We start from the raw sequence: 16768 nt of genomic DNA, 5'->3' as shown, positions 1-16768 counted from the left end.
GCGGCGCAGCGCCCCTGGCGGCCGGCAGCGGCGGCACCGGAAGTGGCAGCGGAAGCGTGACTGATGGGGCGGCAGCTCCGCGGCACCGGCACCGGCACTGACCCGCAGGTAGGGCTGGTCTGGGTCGTTCCGCGCCGGAGGGGGTCCCGGGTGGGGTATCCCGGCAGGACGGGAGAGGCGGGAGCGCGCAGGCTGCCGGTGCTGTCCCCCGGGAGGCTGTAGGGGGTCGCTGGAGACAGGGATCCCGGAGGGCACGGAGGGGCCCTGCCCCGGTACGGTGCCGGCGCCGGGCCCGCAGGGGTCCGGGTGGTCCTCAAGGTGCGGCGGCGACAGGGCCCTGCCCACAGGGCGGGGTGGGGTGTGCAGGGGACAGTGGCCATGGGAGGGGTGGTGGAGGAGCAGCGACCCTGCCGGGGTTGGGGGAGGGTCTCTGGGGGAGCGGAAGAGCTGGGACCCCGCAGCGTGCTGGTGCTGGCCCTCGGGCAGGCAGAGAGCCTCGCCTCGGAGGTTGGGGCCAAGGACACCACGGAACGAAGCGGAAGGACATTGGAATCACAGAACCCATGCAGCTGGCAGAGCCCTGCAGCTCCCCCAGCACTGCAGGCTCAGCACCAAACCCTGGACCTCAGCACCACCCCCAGGGAGGGAGACTCCAGCACTGCCCTGGGCAGCCACTTCCAAGCTTTGGGAACCCTCCCAGGGCAGAAAGGTTTCCTGAGAGCCAGCCTCAGCCTCCCCTGCTGCAGCTTGCAACCATTGCCTCTGCTCCTGGCCCTTGGCACCAAGGAGCAGAGGCTGCCCCCTCCTCGCCCCAACCTCCCTGCAGGGAGCTGCAGAGAGCAAGGAGCTCTCCCTCAGCCTCCTCTGCTCCAGCCTCAACCCCCCCAGCTCCCTGGGATGCTCCTCATAGGCCATGCTTTCCTGGCGTGGTAGAGGAGCAGAGACCCCCGAGGGTGCCAGAACTGCTCCCTGTGGGGTTTTGGGGGGGTTACCTGGGATCCTGGAGGACAATGCCTCCCTCACAGCTGGATGGAGAATCAGGACACCCCTATCCCACACGACCCCTGGGGTGCCAGCCCCCTCCCAGTTTGGGTGGCAAGCAAGGTGCCAAGCTGGGGTGAAGCTCCCACACAGGGTCAATCATCTGCTCCCCTCCAGAGGTCTGGGGGGAGCCCCTCACCAACTCCCTGTCCTGCAGCCCTTCCACCCCTGTTTCAGGGACCCTTTCTGCATGGCTGAGTAACTGCCCCCTTCCCCCCCCACCCGTCCCTTCAGGGCATCCTCCGGGAGGAAAATACTTTTACCTTTATGCCACCCTAAAAGTAATTTATTATCCAAAGGAGGTAAAATGAGGCAAGAGGAGGCAAGATGTAGGGGGGGAAGGGAGAGGTGGAGAATAAATAACCCGCAGCACCCTCCCAAACTCTCCCCAGCTTTTATTCACCCGGAGCTACCCCCCAGCTGCCACAGATGAGCCGAGCCTCGCCGGGGGGGGCGCCGGGGAGGACCCCGCTGCCCGAGGGGCTAACAGCTGTGGGCGTTGGAGGGCCGGCGGGCGGCGCTGCAGGGCAGCAGGCCGTTGGCCAGGTGCCAGCGCACCTCCCAGCGCAGCGCCGCCCGCGGCTTCTCGCCGGGCGCCGTGTAGCTGCTGGGCGCCAGGGGGCGCCGCGGCTTGGCGGGCAGCGCGGGCGGGCAGCGCATCTGCTCCCGGACGGCCCTGCGCAGCTCCTCCCGCGGCGCCTCCCCCGGGATCCCCAGCCTCTCCCACTCCCGCTTGTACTCCAGGTACTTGGCCACGCAGTCGGTCTTGACTCGGGGCTGTCCCAGCGGCTCCAGCCGAGGGGGCATGAAGGATTTGGGTACGGTGCTGCACTGGGAAGCGCGAGAGCTGCGGCTCGGCAAGTCCCTGAGGATGAAGAGGGGACTGTCCCCGGCGGACTCGTGGGGGAAGCTGGAGCTGCTGGTCTCCATCTGCCCCTCAGAGATGCTGCCCGGGCTCAGAGATGCTGGCTGCCCCTCAGAGATGCTGCCCGGGCTCAGAGATGCTGGCTGCCCCTCAGAGATGCTGCCCGGGCTCAGAGATGCTGGCTGCCCCTCAGAGATGCTGCCCGGGCTCAGAGATGCTGGCTGCCCCTCAGAGATGCTGCCCGGGCTCAGAGATGCTGGCTGCCCCTCAGAGATGCTGCCCGGGCTCAGAGATGCTGGCTGCCCCTCAGAGATGCTGCCCGGGCTCAGAGATGCTGGCTGCCCCTCAGAGATGCTGCCCGGGCTCAGAGATGCTGGCTGCCCCTCAGAGATGCTGCCCGGGCTCAGAGATGCTGGCTGCCCCTCGGAGGTGCTGCCCGGGCTCAGAGATGCTGGCTGCCCCTCGGAGGTGCTGCCCGGGCTCAGAGATGCTGGCTGCCCCTCGGAGATGCTGTCTTCAGCCCTGGGCTGAAGCATTCCCTCCCTCAGTCTCCACACCTTGGGGTTGTACTCTGACTCATCAGTAACCTCCACTCTTCCGTCGGGTCTGTGCCTCAGCACCTTCCTCTTCATCACCAACCTCCTGGTGCCCCTCTGCTCCTCGGGCAGGGCTGGCTGCACCTCCAAGGAGAGAGAGGCCTCGGAGTAGGGGTCCTCAGAGGGCTGTGTCCACTCCTCACTGTCTTCTTGCTGGGCATACAGGGCCAGCCTGGCTGCCAGCTGCTCCTCATCCTCTGGGGGGACCTGGCCAAGCCCCTGCAGTCCTGTCAGCTCCTCCATGATTGCCACCAAGCTGCAAGAAAATATGCTAGAGTTAATTTGTGTCAGGTTGGAGCTGGATAAAGCCATCAGGGAAGCTCTAACGCTCAAACTCTAGAGTTCAGGGAGGTTGGTTTAGGTTGGGGGATCTGGGCTGTGCTGCTCAAGCTCCTGCTGCCAGCAGAAGGCTCCTTCACCCTCGGGCAGGCTGCAGGGGGCACCAAGCTGGGTGGCTGTGTTGAGCTGCTGGAGGGTTGGAGGCTCTGCAGAGGGACCTGGGCAGGCTGCAAGGATGAGGTTCAACAAAGCCAAGGGCTGGGTCCTGCCCTTGGTTCACCACCGCCCCAGCAAGGCTCCAGGCTGGGGCAGAGGGGCTGCAAACTGCACCAAGGAGGATCAGGCTGGAGGTGAGGATAAAGCTCTTCCCAGCAAGAGAGATTGGCCCTTGGGATGTGCTGCCCAGGGAGGTGGTGGAGTCCCCATCCCTGGAGGTGTTCAAAAAGGCTTGGATGTGGCACTGGGAGCCAGGGTTTGGTTGTCAGGAGGTGCTGGGGATTAGGTTGGACTTGGTGATCTCTGAGGTCTTTCCCCAGCGGGCTGCTGCTGTGATTCCAAGCGCTGACATCCTGCAGTTCCTTCCCCTGCAGAGCCCAGGCTGCTGCCAGCGACTCCTTCAGGCTCCATGGCAGAGGGGAACACAGCTCCCGATCCAGAGCAGCTCCTGAGGAGGGTGCAGGAGCTGGAAGAGGAGGTGAAGCGGCTGCGGGAGAAGCTCCAGGAGGACAGCAGCAGAGGGGAGGCTCCTGCAGGCCCCGGCAGGGGCAGGAAACAGCAGCAGAGGCCTTTTGACTTCGGCGCCCATGGCCGCAGGCGCGTGGCACTGAAGATTGCCTACCTGGGCTGGGGCTACCAGGGCTTTGCCAGCCAGGAGAACACCAGCAACACCGTGGAGGAGAAGCTCTTCGAGGCCTTGACGAAGACACGGCTGGTGGACAGCAGGCAGAGCTCCAACTACCACCGCTGCGGCCGCACCGACAAGGGGGTCAGCGCCTTCGGACAGGTCAGCTGCCAGCGGGGAGGCAGGGCCACTGGAGGTGCTCTCCACCGAGCAGCAGGGGGTGGGCTTTGAAAGCCATCAGCTTTGAAGATGGGGCTGGTGATGAGCTGCTGCAGCGGGGTGATGGCTGCAGAGCCTCAGCAGTGCCAGAGCTCTGCCAGTTGCCACACCTGTGCCACGGTTCCCTCGCTGGTGCCACTTCTCTCCAGCTCGGCACCACTCTTTGCCACATTAGTCCTCGTTTTCCCCCCTCTTGGTGCCAGTTTTCTCCATCAACAGCCCCAGCTTTCCATATTACTGCTTCAGAGATTGCATTGTCTTGAAAGGGAACCTCCAAGGTCATCTTTGTCCAACCCCCCTGCAGGCAGCAGGGACACCTCCAACTAGAGCAGGCTGCTCAGGGCCTCATCCGCAGCCTCCTCTGGAGCCTCTCCAGCAGCTCCAGGTCCCTCTGGTGTTGAGGGCTCCAGAGCTGGCCCCAGCCCTGCCGCTGAGGTCTCCCCAGAGCAGAGCAGAGGGGCAGGATCCTCTCTCCAGCTCTGGCCACACTGCTTTGGCTGCAGCCCAGGCTGCCCTTGGCCTCCTGTGCTGCCAGTGCCCATTGCTGGCTCCTGCCCAGCTGCTCCCCCCCAGCACCCCCAAGGCCTTCCCTGCAGGGCTGCCCTCACTCTCCTCACCCCCAGCCTGGGCTGCTACCCAGGGCTGCCCTGACCCAGGGGCAGGACCTTGCCCTTGGCCTTATTGACCCTCCTGAGGTTCTCCTCAGCACAGCTCTGCAGCCTGTCCGTTTTTTCCCCACATTTCTCCCCATTTTCCACGCCAGTGCCACTATTCCCACACAGTGCCCATTTTTATCCATACTTGAGCCAATTTTCCCCATCTTAGTCCTCATTTTTGATATTAGTCCTAGTTTTCCATCCCAGTGCCAGGTTTTTTCCACATTGGTGCCTGATTTCCCCCTCTCAGCACCAGTATTCCTTATACTTATCCCAGTTTTCCATCCCAGCCCTACTTTTCCCCCACCCTGATACCATTTTTCCCCCAGGGGCCTTTTTTGGGATGACAAAACGGGGTTTAGGTTTCAGCTTCCCCAGGGCAGCACAGGGAGATGTCCCTTCCTCGGGAGATGCTCTCCTGCCAGTTCCACAGCCCCCCCAAAATCCAGTTCCTGGCTGGCTTCCTGCAGCTGAATTCCTGCCTGCAAGGGGCTGAGGGGAGGCACAGCCAGCAGAAGGGAGCGTGGGAGCAGGATCTGGAGGGAAGGGAGGCACTGAGCCATGGGAGCAGGCACAGCCACAGCCACAGCCTCGTGCCCAGGCCAGGCTGGCCCAGCCTGGGAGCTGGAGCTGGCTCAGCTTTGCCTCGGAGCTGGCTCACATTTGCCTTGCTGGAGTAGTTTGGGCTTGGAGCTGGCTCCAGTTCTCCTTACTGGGGTGGTGTGGGCTCAGAGCCAGCACGGCCAGGCCCCACCGGCCTGGCTGAGGCTCAGAGCTGCCCTCAGCTGTGCCCCACTGGCCTGGCTGGAGCTCGGAGCTGCCCTCAGCTGTGCCCCACCGGCCTGGCTGGGGCTCAGAGCTGCCCTCAGCTGTGCCCCACTTGTGCCCCACCGGCCAGGCTGAGGCTCAGAGCTGCCCTCAGCTGTGCCCCACTGGCCTGGTTGGGGCTCAGAGCTGCCCTCAGCTGTGCCCCACTGGCCTGGCTGGGGCTCGGAGCTGCCCCCAGCTGTGCCCCACTGGCCTGGCTGAGGCTCAGAGCTGCCCCCAGCTGTGCCCCACTTGTGCCCCACCGGCCTGGTTGGGGCTCAGAGCTGCCCTCAGCTGTGCCCCACCGGCCTGGCTGGGGCTCAGAGCTGCCCTCAGCTGTGCCCCACTTGTGCCCCACCGGCCTGGCTGGGGCTCAGAGCTGCCCTCAGCTGTGCCCCACTTGTGCCCCACCGGCCTGGCTGGGGCTCAGAGCTGCCCTCAGCTGTGCCCCACTTGTGCCCCACCGGCCTGGCTGGGGCTCAGAGCTGCCCTCAGCTGTGCCCCACTGGCCCGGCTGGGGCTCAGGTTTGCGCTGTCTGCTCTCCTTCAGGAGCTGAGTCACGCAAAGCAAGCTCTGGGTCAGCCTTGACGCATGCTGGCACCGGTGTCGTCGTCCCCACACCAGGTTTCCCAGCCAGCCAGGGCTGCTCCTGCCTTCAGCATCTCCTCCAGCAATAAAAAGAGGGCACAGAATCAGCTGAGATCCTGAAGTCTGCCTGAAGCTGAAGCCGCTTCCAGCCCAGGCTCCCTCCGTAGGCAGCCTGCAGCGCTCTGGTTTATGAAAGGAAGGGGAGGCATCTGGCAGCAGCGCTGCAGAGGCACCCACAGGCAGGGGCGGCGAGATGCCCGTTTCAGACACCTTCCTCTGGAGGAGATCCTGAATCGCTTCTGCGGGGGAGCGGGCAGAGGCCGGCGGCGGCGGTGGCGGCACGGTGCCCGGCGGCACAGCCGTGAGCTAACCCTGGTGTCCCTCGCCCCACAGGTGATCTCCCTGGACCTGCGCTCCAGCCTCTCGGGGCCGGGGCAGCCGCAGGGCGGCGGGGGGCAGCAGGAGCTGCGCTACACGCACATGCTCAACAGGGTGCTGCCGGCCGACATCCGGGTGCTGGCCTGGGCGCCGGTGGGCCCCGACTTCAGCGCCCGCTTCAGCTGCCTGCGCAGGACCTACCGCTACTTCTTCCCGCGCGGCGGGCTGGACGTGGGGCGCATGCACGCGGCGGCGCAGCGCTTCGTGGGCACCCACGACTTCCGCAACCTCTGCAAGATGGACGTGGCCAACGGCGTCCTGGCCTTCCGCCGCACCGTGCTGCGCGCCGCCGTCACCCGCCTGCCGCCCGCCGAGCCCCCCGACCCCTTCGGCCTCTGCCAGTTCGAGGTGACCGGGCAGGCCTTCCTCTACCACCAGGTGCGCTGCATGATGGCCATCCTCTTCCTCGTCGGCCAGGGCGCGGAGAGCCCGGAGGTCATCGACGAGCTGCTGGACGTGGAGAAGAACCCCCGGAAGCCGCAGTACAGGTAGGGGCGCAGGGCGCGGCCCCTGCGGGCTGCACCGCGCTGCCGCCGCGCCCCACGGGCCTCTGCAGGAGCTGTCCAGACAGGCCCTGGGGCTCCTCCCCCCAGACAAGCTTCTGAGGGCTCCGATCCCTGGGATCCTTGTTGGGACTGTTCCGTTCCCAGAGGAGAAGGCGATGAGCGTGGCAGGGAGCAGAGGCTGATGGGAGGCTTGCTCACAGCAGCAGCTGACACCTGCTCTCTCTCTCTCTCTCCCCCCAGCATGGCTGTGGAGTTTCCCCTGGTCCTCTACAACTGTGAGTTTGAGAACCTGCAGTGGCTCTACGACCGCGACGTGCAGGAGTTCAACGTCACCCACCTGCAGCAGCTGTGGGCCAGCCAGGCTGTCAAGACTCAGGTGCTGAGGGACATGTTACAGGGGCTGGAGGCTGCCCCCGTGCCAGCTGACAACAGTAAGGGAGGGGCTTGAGGGGACAGGGTCATGTAAGGTTGGAAACATCCTCTGAGAGGAAGTGTGGAATGGTTTGGGTGGGAAGGGATCCCCAAAGCTCATCCAGTGCAGCCCCCAGGGACATCCCCAGCCACAGCAGGCTGCTCCCAGCCCCAACCAACCTGCCCTGCCCTGCTGCCAGCCATGGGGCAGCTCCACCTCTCTGGGCAGCCTGGGCCAGGCTCTCCCCAGCCTCAGCACCAACCATTTCTCCTTCTCTCCCCTCTCAAGCTCCCTCTTGGCCTTCCAAACCATCCCCCCTTGGCCTGGCCCAACAGGCCCTGCTCCAAGCTCTGGCCCCAGCTTGCTTCAGGTGCTGGGAGGCCAGCAGAAGGTGTCCCTGGAGCCTTCTCCTCTGCAGGCTGCCCAAGGCCAACTCTCTCAGCCTGGCTCCCAGCAGAGGGCTTCCAGCCCTGCCAGCACTGCTGTGGCCTCCTCTGGCCCTGCTGCCCCAGCTCCCTGCCTGTGCTGTGCTGAGGGCTCCAGAGCTGCCCCAGCCCTGCAGGGGGGGTGAGCAGAGCAGAGCAGAGGGGCAGAATCCCCTCCCTGCCCCTGCTGCCCACCCTGCTGGGGCTCAGCCCAGGCCAGGCTGGGGCTGGGCTGGCAGCGCTGGGTGCCGGCTCCTGGCCAGCTCTGCACCCCCAGCACCCCCAAGGCCTTCTCCTCAGCCCCAGCCTGGGCTGGCACTGGGGTTGTCCTGTGCCAGCTGCAGGACCTTGCCCTTGGCCTTGGTGAATGTCAGGAGGGTCACCAGTTCCACTTCTCCAGCTTGTCTGGATGACAAGATTGAGTTCAACTGAGTCTATATCAGAGCTGAAGTGTTCACCCAAGACAGTAAAAGAAACAGAATTTACAGAGCTCCAGCGAAGGGCAAGCTCACATGCACACCAACTTACCTCTAACTCATACCCCAATGCACAGAAACCACAGAGCTCCAGCATGGATGGGGTGGAAGTGACCCCTGGAGCTCCCCCAGCCCAGGCCCTGCTCCAGCAGGGCACCCCCAGCAGCTTGCCCAGGGGCACAGTGCCCAGGGGGGGTTGGAAGCTCTCCACACCAGGACACTCCACAACCTCTCTGGGCAGCCTGCTCCAGGCCTCCAGCACCCTCCCAACAAACAACTTTCTCCTCCTCTTCCCCTCCAACCTCCTGGCCTCCACTCTCTGCCCACTGCCCCTTGGCCTGGCCCTGGCCACCACTCAGCAGAGCCTGGCCCCAGCCTCTTGCCCCCCAGGGGCCCTTCAGCTCTTGCTGAGCATTGCTGAGCATTGCTCTGGGGCTGCTCTTCTGCAGGCTCTCAGCCCCAGGCCTCTCAGCCTTTGCTCCTACCAGAGCTGCTCCATGCACCTCAGCAGCTTCTTAGCCCTAAATGTTCTCCCAGTAGAAAACAAAGAAACCACTTGGTGTGGACATCACTTGATTAGAAGCAGAGAAAAACAGCACCCACACAGCAGGTTTATGACTTCACTCTTGGGTCTCTACATCTCTTTCCCACTTTTCCCCTGCCTCTGTGATCAGGACTGCAGGCAAAGAACTTGGAATGACAGCAGGGTGGGGAACAGGTTGTAGAAATCATAGAATCACAGAACTGTCAGTGCTGGAAGGGAGCTCAAGTTCCAAGCCCCCTGCCATGGGCAGGGACACCTCACACCGCAGCAGGTTGCTCACAGCCACCTCCAGCCTGGCTGCAAACACCTCCAGGCAGGAGTCTTCCACCACCTCCCTGGGCAGCCTGGGCTACCAAGGGGCAATGAAGCAGATTATGCAAACAACTGCTGCTCTTCTAATCCCATTACAGGCCCAGGGAGCAGCACAACCATCCCGTGGGGAGAGCTGAAGCCTGCCCTGCACAGCCAGACCAGCAGCTTCATGGAAGGCGTCCGAGCCCGCACCTACAAACCGCTGCTGGCGCGGCCCAAGTGCGAGGGGCTGGAGGCCAGGATCCGGCACTTCGTGCGCAGGGGCCGCATCGAGAGCCCCCCCGGGCTGCCCCCGGCCGGGGAGGAGGAGCAGCAGCCCCCCGAGGCCAAGAGGAGTCAGCAGGGAGCCGCCCTGGAGAGCGGCGGCGGCGGCACAGAGCAGCCTGCCAAAAGGCTCTGCGTGGAGGTGGAGTGAGGGTGCCGGGGGGCAGCAGGGTGCCCGGGGGGGGTCGGGGCAGAAAGAGGCTTTTTTTTTCAGGGCTCTTTTTATAAATGTCATGAAGTCTTGCAGAGTGCTGCTGTGTCTGGGGGCTGGGGGCTGCCTCAGCCCCCTCTGGTTTTCTTAGCTGACCACACAAAGCATTTACACAGTGCTGATTTTATCGGGGGCAGGAAAGTCTGTGCAGCGCTGCTGTGCCCGGGGGGGGGGGGGGGCTGTTCCTCCCCCCTCTCTCCCCCTCTTCGTGGAGTGACCAAGGAGTGCAGCTTGCCAGGGCTCCATGGCAAGGACACCTGCGGCATGCTGCTGTGCCTGGGGGGTGGAGGGACTGGGGGGAGCTCAGCCTTCTTCAGCTTTCTTAACCGGCCAAAGAAAAAGGCACTTTTCTGGTGCTAACTCCATAGGTCCCAGGACAGTGCGTGCAGTGCTGCTGTCCGTGGGGTGTAAGGGGGGAGCCTGGGCGGGGAGCAGGGGTCCCGCAGTCCCACCAGAGCCTCTCGCCCTGCTCTGACTCCTGGCTGAGCCCAGGCTGCAGCTTCTGAGCGCAGTGTTTATGGATTCCACGAGACCGCCCCCCACTCTGGGGACCTTGCTGAGGCCCACCCCACCTGCTCGGGTTCCCGCTCGCAGGCCGCACCCCGCCGTACCTGGCAGGACGCCGCCGCTGCCCTCCTGCTGCCGCCGCTGCCCTCCTCCCGGCCGCGATTGTTACCGAGGCCACCGCCAACCGTCGCCGGCATTTAAACCGCCGGACGGGCGCCGTCGCTGCGACTCCATTGGGCAGCGCGGGTGTCGCTCAGCCGGTAGCCCCCCCACCCTTCCGATTGGGCGAGGGGGCCTTCGCCCCGCCTTCGCGACGCTGCCATTGGCCGGAAGGGGGAGGAGGGGAAAGCGGCAGGAAGATGGCGGCGGCCAGCGGCGGCCGCGGGCTGTGGCGGCGGCTTACGGCCGGCATGGGCCAGGCCGTGCGGGCTGCCAGCAGTGCCGCCGGCGGTGCCGGGCGGGCGGCGGCGGCGGAGGCTCCGCGCGCGGAGAAGCTGGCGGAGCGGCTGCGAGCGCAAAAAAAGGAGGAGGAGAAGCCAGAGGTGAGCGGGGAGCGACACGTGCGGCCCGGGCGGGCCCGGAGGGGAGCGGCTCCGGGAGTACAGCTCCGGCCTGCCCCGCAGGCTGCACGCCCGGCCGCGCTGCGGTGCGGATCCGCGGGGCCGAGCACCCCCAGGAACGCTCCAGGCTGGAGGCAGGGTGGCTGCAAGCTGCCCCGTGGAGGATGTTGGTTGGCAGCAGCTGGAGAGGAGCCAGGGGGTGCCCAGCTGGGCAGGAAGGCCACCAGCAGCCTGGCCTGGAGCAGCAATGGTGTGGGCAGCAGGAGCAGGGCAGGGATTGTGCCCCTGGGCTGGGCACTGCTGAGGCCAGCCCTGGAGTGCTGCCTTCAGCTCTGGGCTCCTGGCTGCCAGCAGGAGCTGGAGAGGCTGCAGCAGGGCCAGGGAAGGGCAAGGAAGCTGGGGAAGGGTCTGGAGAGCAAGAAGAAAGGTCTGGAGAACTCCTGAAAAGCAGCTGAGGAGCCTAGGGTTGTTCATCATGCACTTGCAGCCCAGAAAGCCAACCAGAGCCTGGGCTGCAGCAGAAGTGTGGCCAGCAGGGCAAGGGAGGTGATTCTCCCCCTCTGCTCAGCTCTGGGGAGACCCCACCTGGAGTCCTGCCTCCAGTTCTGGAGCCCCTATGGCAAGAGGGATGTGGAGGGGCTGGAAGTGTCCAGAGCAGGGCCAGGAGGATGAGCAGAGGGCTGGAGCTGCTCTGCTGTGAGGACAGACTGAAGGAGTTGGGGCTGTTCAGTCTGGAGAAGAGAAGGCTCCCAGGTGACCTCATTGTGGCCTTCCAGGATCTGCAGGGGGCTCCAGGAAGGCTGGGGAGGGACTGCTCAGGATCTCAGGCAGTGCTAGGACTAGGGGGAATGGAATGAAGCTGGAGGTGGGGAGATTGAGGCTGGAGGGGAGGAGGAAGTTCTTCCCCATGAGAGTGGTGAAGCCCTGGAATGGGTTGTGCAGGGAGGTGGTTGGGGCCCCAGCCCTGGAGGTGTTTGCAGCCAGGCTGGCTGAGGCTGTGGCCAGGCTGATCTAGTGTGGGGTGTCCCTGCCCATGGCAGGGGGGTTGGGACTGGCTGAGCCTTGTGGTCCCTTCCAACCCTGACTGATGCTGTGATGCTGTGATAAAAGCAGGCTGAGGGAAGACTTTCTGGCTCTCTGCTGTGAATGGAGCTTGGGCTGATGTGGGGCTTGGGCTCTGCTCCCAGGTACCAGGGGACAGCACAAGAGGGAATGGCCTCAAGTTGCACCAGGGCAGGTTTGGGTTGGGCTTGAGGAACAATTTCAGCCTCTTGAGGAGCTGCCCAGGGCAGTGGTGCAGTCCCCATCCCTGGAGGGGTTTGAGAGCTGTGTGGATGTGGTGCTGAGGGCTGTGGTGTGGTGGTGCCCTGGCAGTGCTGGGCTCAGGGCTGGGCTCCGGGGTCTGACTCCTCCACCCACAACGGTTCTGTGATTCTTGCCCTGCACCTCGCAGCACTGCTGGGGAGCGAGGAGTGGGAGCAGATGGGGAGCAGGGGAAGGTCATAGAGGAGCTCTGTGTGAAAGCCAGGAGCTGCTCAGCCTCCCCTGAGGGCTGCCCCTGCTCCCCTCAGGTGCCCAGCGACCCAGCGCAGAGGCGGGTGCGGCAGCTGGCCAGGCTGAGCAGGCGGCTGCAGCAGCTCCACCCCAACGTGCTGGCCAAGATCCTCAAGGAGGGAACCCTGTTCCAGAACGAGGAGGTCGTGGTGATCAACAAACCCTACGGCCTGCCCGTGCACGGTGAGGCCCCGCGGCTGTGCCGAGGCCACGCAGGCTGTGCCAGGGCCACGTAGGCTGTGCTGAGGCCACGCGGCTGTGCTGAGGCCACACAGCTGTGCGGTGACCACGCGGCTGTGCCAAGGCCACACAGCTGTGCGGTGACCACGCAGCTGTGCTGAGGCCACGCGGCTGTGCGGTGACCACGCAGCTGTGCTGAGGCCACACAGCTGTGCAGTGACCATGCGGCTGTGCCGAGGCCACACGGCTGTGCGGTGACCACGCGGCTGTGCCGAGGCCACGCGGCTGTGCGGTGACCACGCGGCTGTGCGGAGGCCACGCGGCTGTGCTAAGGGCCATGTGGCTGTGGTCGAGGCCACGCAGCTGTGCCAAGGCCCCGCAGGCTGTGGTGAGGGCCACGGGGCCGTGCCGAGGCCATGTGGCTGTGCCAAGGGCCACGCGGCTGTGTGGTGACCACGCGGCTGTGGTCGAGGCCACGCGGCTGTGCTGAGGGTCATGTGGTCGTTCCAGGGCCACGTAGGCCATGCCGAGGCCACGCAGGCTGTGCCGAGGCCACGGGGCCGTGCCAAGGCCATGTAGGCTGTGCTGAGGCCATGTGGCTGTGGTGAGGGCCACGCGGCCATGCCAGGGCGACGCGACTGTGCCGAGGCCACGCAGCCATGGTCAGGGCCACGCGGCTGTGCCGAGGCCACGCAGGCTGTGCTGAGACCACGCGGCTGTGCCGAGGCCACGCGGCTGAGCTGCGGCATCCTCTGTCCCCATCCTCCCCAGGCTGAGCTTTCCTTCCTGGGGAGGGACGTGGAGGTTTTGTCCCCTCCCTGTCCCTGCCTCCATCTTCTGTTCCGAGGTGAACCTCTCCCCTGATGCCTTCGTGGGTTCTGCAGGAGGCCCCGGGGTCAGGAACTGCATCGCTGACGTGCTGCCCATCCTGGCTAAGATGCTGGGGAACATGAGAGCTGAACCCCTGCACCTCTGCCACCGGCTGGACAAAGAGACCACAGGCGTGATGGTGCTGGCACGGAGCAAGGAGGTGGCAGACAGGGTCAGGCTCCTCTTCAAGACCCGGCAGGTGGAGAAGACCTACTGGTAGGAAAGGGCTGGGTGGAGAAATGGCTTCAAAAGGTTAAAGGAGGGCTTGAGGAGCGGCTGGGGGGCCTGTCAGAAGGGGCTGGGGAGGGTTTGAAGGGTCTGAGGGAGGGCTAAAGGGATAATCGAGCAGCTGTGGAGGGTTGGAAGGAGGGCTGAAGGGGCAGCAGGGTGTGAGGCTCTCTGTCTGTCTTTATCTCCCCTCAAGCCTCGTTTTTGGGACTGGCTCATGAGAAGAAGGATCTAGGGAGGGTTCCCCTCCCGCTGGTGTAACCCCCATCCCCCACCCCGGACTTCTGCCTTCCCTCCCCAGGGCAATCACCCTGGGGGAGCCCGACCCTGCCGAGGGCATCGTGGAGATCCCCATCGTGGAGAAGGCAGTGCAGAGCCACCAGTCGCACTACAAGGTGAGCCAGGGCCGGCCTGCTGGGCACCGCTGCCCGAGCCCCGTGCCCCTGCCCCCGCTCACCCTCTCTGCCCCCTGCAGATGACTCTGGCGCCCAACTACCGCCTGTGCGAGGCGGGCGGGCAGCCGGTGCGGACGCGGCGGCAGCGCGGTGCCGAGAGCGCAGTCACACGGTACCGGCGCCTCGCCAGCGCCACCGCCTGCTCGCTGCTGGAGCTGCAGCCCGTCACGGGTGAGGCTCCCCGGCGCCCCCGACACACGCCCCCTACCCCCCACCCCCGCGGCCAGCCCCCCCTACCCCCCGGCCAGCACCCCCTACCCCTCACCCCCGCGGCCAGACCCCCTCCCCCCCGGTCAGCCCCCCCTACCCCTCACCCCCGCGGCCAGACCCCCTCCCCCCCGGTCAGCCCCCCCTACCCCCACCCCCGCGGCCGGCCCCCCAAACCCCCGCAGCCAGCCCCCCCTACCCCCACCCCCGCGGCCAGCCCCCCCTACCCCTCACCCCCGCGGCCAGCCCCCCTCCCCCCCGGCCAGCCCCCCCTACCCCCCACCCCCGCGGCCAGACCCCCTCCCCCCCGGCCAGCCCCCCCTACCCCCCACCCCCGCGGCCAGACCCCCTCCCCCCAGGCCAGCCCCCCCTACCCCCCACCCCCGCGGCCAGACCCCCTCCCCCCCGGCCAGCCCCCCCTACCCCCCACCCCCGCGGCCAGACCCCCTCCCCCCAGGCCAGCCCCCCCTACCCCCCACCCCCGTGGCCAGTCCCCCCCCTCTCCCCCTCTTCTATCTCTCCCTCCCCCCCTGGCGGCCAGACCCCCTCTCCCCCTCCCCCTTTCGCGGCCAGCCGCCCCTCCCCCCCCGCGGCTAGCCCCACCCTGCAGCCAGCCCCCCCCTCACCCCCTCCCCCTTTCGCGGCCAGCCGCCCCTCCCCCCCGCGGCTAGCCCCACCCTGCAGCCAGCCCCCCCCTCACCCCCTCCCCCCTTTCGCGGCCAGCTGCCCCTCCTCCCCTCGGCTAGCCCCACCCTGCAGCCAGCCCCCCCCTCACCCCCTCCCCCCGCGGCCAGCCCCTGCCCCTGCAGCTCTGGAGACGTGAAAGCGCTTTTGGGTTCAGCTCTGGGGATGCAGCACCCCCGGGCTGGGGTCTGCAGCTGTGCAGCTCTCTGGTGACTGGGGCTTGGGAATAGCCGTGGGGGGAGGTGGGAGCTGAGGCCTGGCACAGAATCACAGAGTCAGTGAGCTGGAAGGTCCCTTCAGGAAGGAATTCTTCCTACTGAGGGTGGGGAGACACTGGCACAGGTTCCCAGGGAGGTTGTGGCTGCCCCCTCCCTGGAGGTGTGCAAGGCCAGGCTGGATGAGGCCTTGAACAGCCTGGGCTGGCAACCCTGCACTAACCCATGGCAGGGAGATTGGAACTGGATGATCTTTCAGGCCCCTCCCAACCCAAACCCCTCAGTGATGCTATGATCTTGTCCAACTCTCCTGCACTGAGCAGGGACATCCCCACCCAGCTCAGGTTGCTCAGGGCCCCATCAAATCTGACCCTCAGTGACTCCAGGGGTGGGGCCTGCACCCTATCTCTGGCAACCTGCTCCAGTGTTCAGTGTTTCTCCTCCTTTCAGGGGTGAAGCACCAGATCCGAGTCCACCTGGCCTATGGCTTGGGCTGCCCCATCCTGGGGGATCACAAATACTCCCACTGGAGCAAGCTGGCACCGCAGGTGAGGCAGCTCCTGGGGCTGCATCCATCCCTTTGTGCCCCCAGCTGCTCCCAGGCCGGGGACTTCCGCTGCCAGCTGCAGAGAGGAGGTTGTGGCAGGGCTGTGTCGTGTCCCCCCCCACAGAAGCTCCCTGAGGTCACCCTGCGGAGGCTGAAGCTGCGGCAGAGCAAGGCTCGGCACCTGCCCCTGCACCTCCACGCCCGGCGCCTCTGCCTGCCGCTGGGCCAGCGCCTGGAGCTGGTCTGCAAGCCCCCCCCCTTCTTCCTGAGGACGCTGGAGAAGCTGCACCTGGACATCAGCAAGGACTGAGGAGTGCTGCCCTCCATCTCCTCACCTCCAGCCCCTGGGCAGCCTCCCTGGACCCAGCAGTGCCGTGGAGTCTGCAGTCTGCTGCTTGCCAGAGACCTCCTGTCCTGGTGGTGGTGTTGGTGGCCTCAGACCAGGTACCTGCCTGTGCTGCTGGCCCTGCTGCGTGGCTGGAAAGCCTCTTGTCTGGGGAAACGAGGCTGGGCAGAGACTGGCTTTGCTCCAGTCCCTGGTTTGAGCTTTGTGAGCAATAAAGGTGCTGAGTCCTGCTGGGGTCGTGTCTGTGTGCTCAGCCTGGTGCGTCTCGGTCGCCGGCCGCTGGCCCTCCTGCTTTGAGGGCTGTCCAGAGCCATTAGCAGCTTCTCCTCCCACCCCAGACACTCCACACTTGGCTTTGGAGACTCTCTCTCTCCCAAGCCCCTGGAAAGCTCAGTTTGGCAGCTCCTAGGGGCTGTTTGGCTGTGCCCAGAGGATTTCCTCCCCTTGGCTGGGCAGTTCTGGGACTCCCTCTGCTCTGTGCTGCCAGGGGCGTTGGCACAGGATTCTGGGAGCAGCTCTGCTTCAGGAGGATCTTTCCTGTCCCACCACCTCTTCTGATTTGCTCACTGCTTGTTTCTAGATCCTGGTATCAGGATCCTTCTCCCTCAGGAACTTACTGTGGAGCCAGGTGCCTCCTCAGGGCATGAGGGAAGGAGAGTGGTGAGGCTGAAAAGCTGGCCGGCCTCAACATGGCGGCCAGCAGCATTTGGGGTCTCGTGGCCTGGCCCCAAAGGTGGGCACTGGGACTTCCTCCAGCCCCCTTGGCTGGTTTGGGTGCTGGAAAAGGCCATTTGTGCCCCACTGTCGACCTGGCTTCTTGGTAGGGCAGTTCCCTGTGTCCCAGCTCTCTGCTTCTGAAGATGAGGTGAAAGTAGCTGGGGAGCCTCACAGCCCTTGAACATGCCACCAAAAATACATCATTTATGAGAGAGGG

General features: G+C 65.6%; 2 protein-coding genes across 5 annotated transcripts; one reads left to right on the top strand and one right to left on the bottom strand.

The window, feature by feature from the left end:
- Positions 1-47: 47 nt before the first annotated feature.
- On the top strand, positions 48-16065 carry PUS3 (pseudouridine synthase 3). 4 transcript variants are annotated; one of them, XM_068167282.1, is made up of 11 exons: positions 48-108; positions 3372-3784; positions 6710-6819; positions 7078-7268; positions 9105-9412; positions 12120-12285; positions 13167-13368; positions 13682-13775; positions 13856-14006; positions 15392-15489; positions 15613-16065. In XM_068167282.1, the coding sequence occupies exons 2-11, from the start codon at positions 3407-3409 to the stop codon at positions 15796-15798; spliced, it is 1884 nt and encodes a 627-aa protein (XP_068023383.1). In that variant the 5' UTR covers positions 48-108; positions 3372-3406; the 3' UTR covers positions 15799-16065. The 4 variants fall into 4 exon arrangements, with proteins under 4 accessions (XP_068023383.1, XP_068023382.1, XP_068023385.1 ...); XM_068167281.1 differs by having other exon boundaries at positions 6287-6819; XM_068167284.1 differs by lacking the exons at positions 13682-13775; positions 13856-14006; positions 15392-15489; positions 15613-16065 and adding an exon at positions 13577-13671 and having other exon boundaries at positions 6287-6819.
- On the bottom strand, positions 1317-10198 carry HYLS1 (HYLS1 centriolar and ciliogenesis associated). Its single transcript, XM_068167286.1, has 2 exons — positions 10093-10198; positions 1317-2758 (listed from the first exon to the last, which is right to left on the bottom strand). Exon 2 carries the CDS (start codon positions 2743-2745, stop codon positions 1525-1527), a length of 1221 nt encoding a protein of 406 aa, XP_068023387.1. The 5' UTR covers positions 2746-2758; positions 10093-10198; the 3' UTR covers positions 1317-1524.
- Positions 16066-16768: the final 703 nt, after the last annotated feature.

This window comes from Melanerpes formicivorus, unplaced genomic scaffold (genome assembly GCF_026170545.1).
Source record: "Melanerpes formicivorus ecotype bairdi unplaced genomic scaffold, bMelFor1.0.p_v2 SCAF_114, whole genome shotgun sequence".
NCBI classification, from domain to species: Eukaryota; Metazoa; Chordata; class Aves; order Piciformes; family Picidae; genus Melanerpes; species Melanerpes formicivorus.
Note: the sequence above shows the minus strand (reverse complement) of the source record. Positions and strands in the feature narration are given on the sequence as shown.

Bases quoted from the DNA above. Each gene is read 5' to 3' on its own strand.
- PUS3 (XM_068167281.1), top strand. From the start codon at position 3,407: ATGGCAGAGGGGAACACAGCTCCCGATCCAGAGCAGCTCCTGAGGAGG. The intron at 6,820-7,077 runs GTAGGGGCGCAG...CTCTCCCCCCAG, and splicing joins CCCCGGAAGCCGCAGTACAG to CATGGCTGTGGAGTTTCCCC. The intron at 14,007-15,391 runs GTGAGGCTCCCC...TCCTCCTTTCAG, and splicing joins GGAGCTGCAGCCCGTCACGG to GGGTGAAGCACCAGATCCGA.
- HYLS1 (XM_068167286.1), bottom strand. From the start codon at position 2,745: ATGGAGGAGCTGACAGGACTGCAGGGGCTTGGCCAGGTCCCCCCAGAG.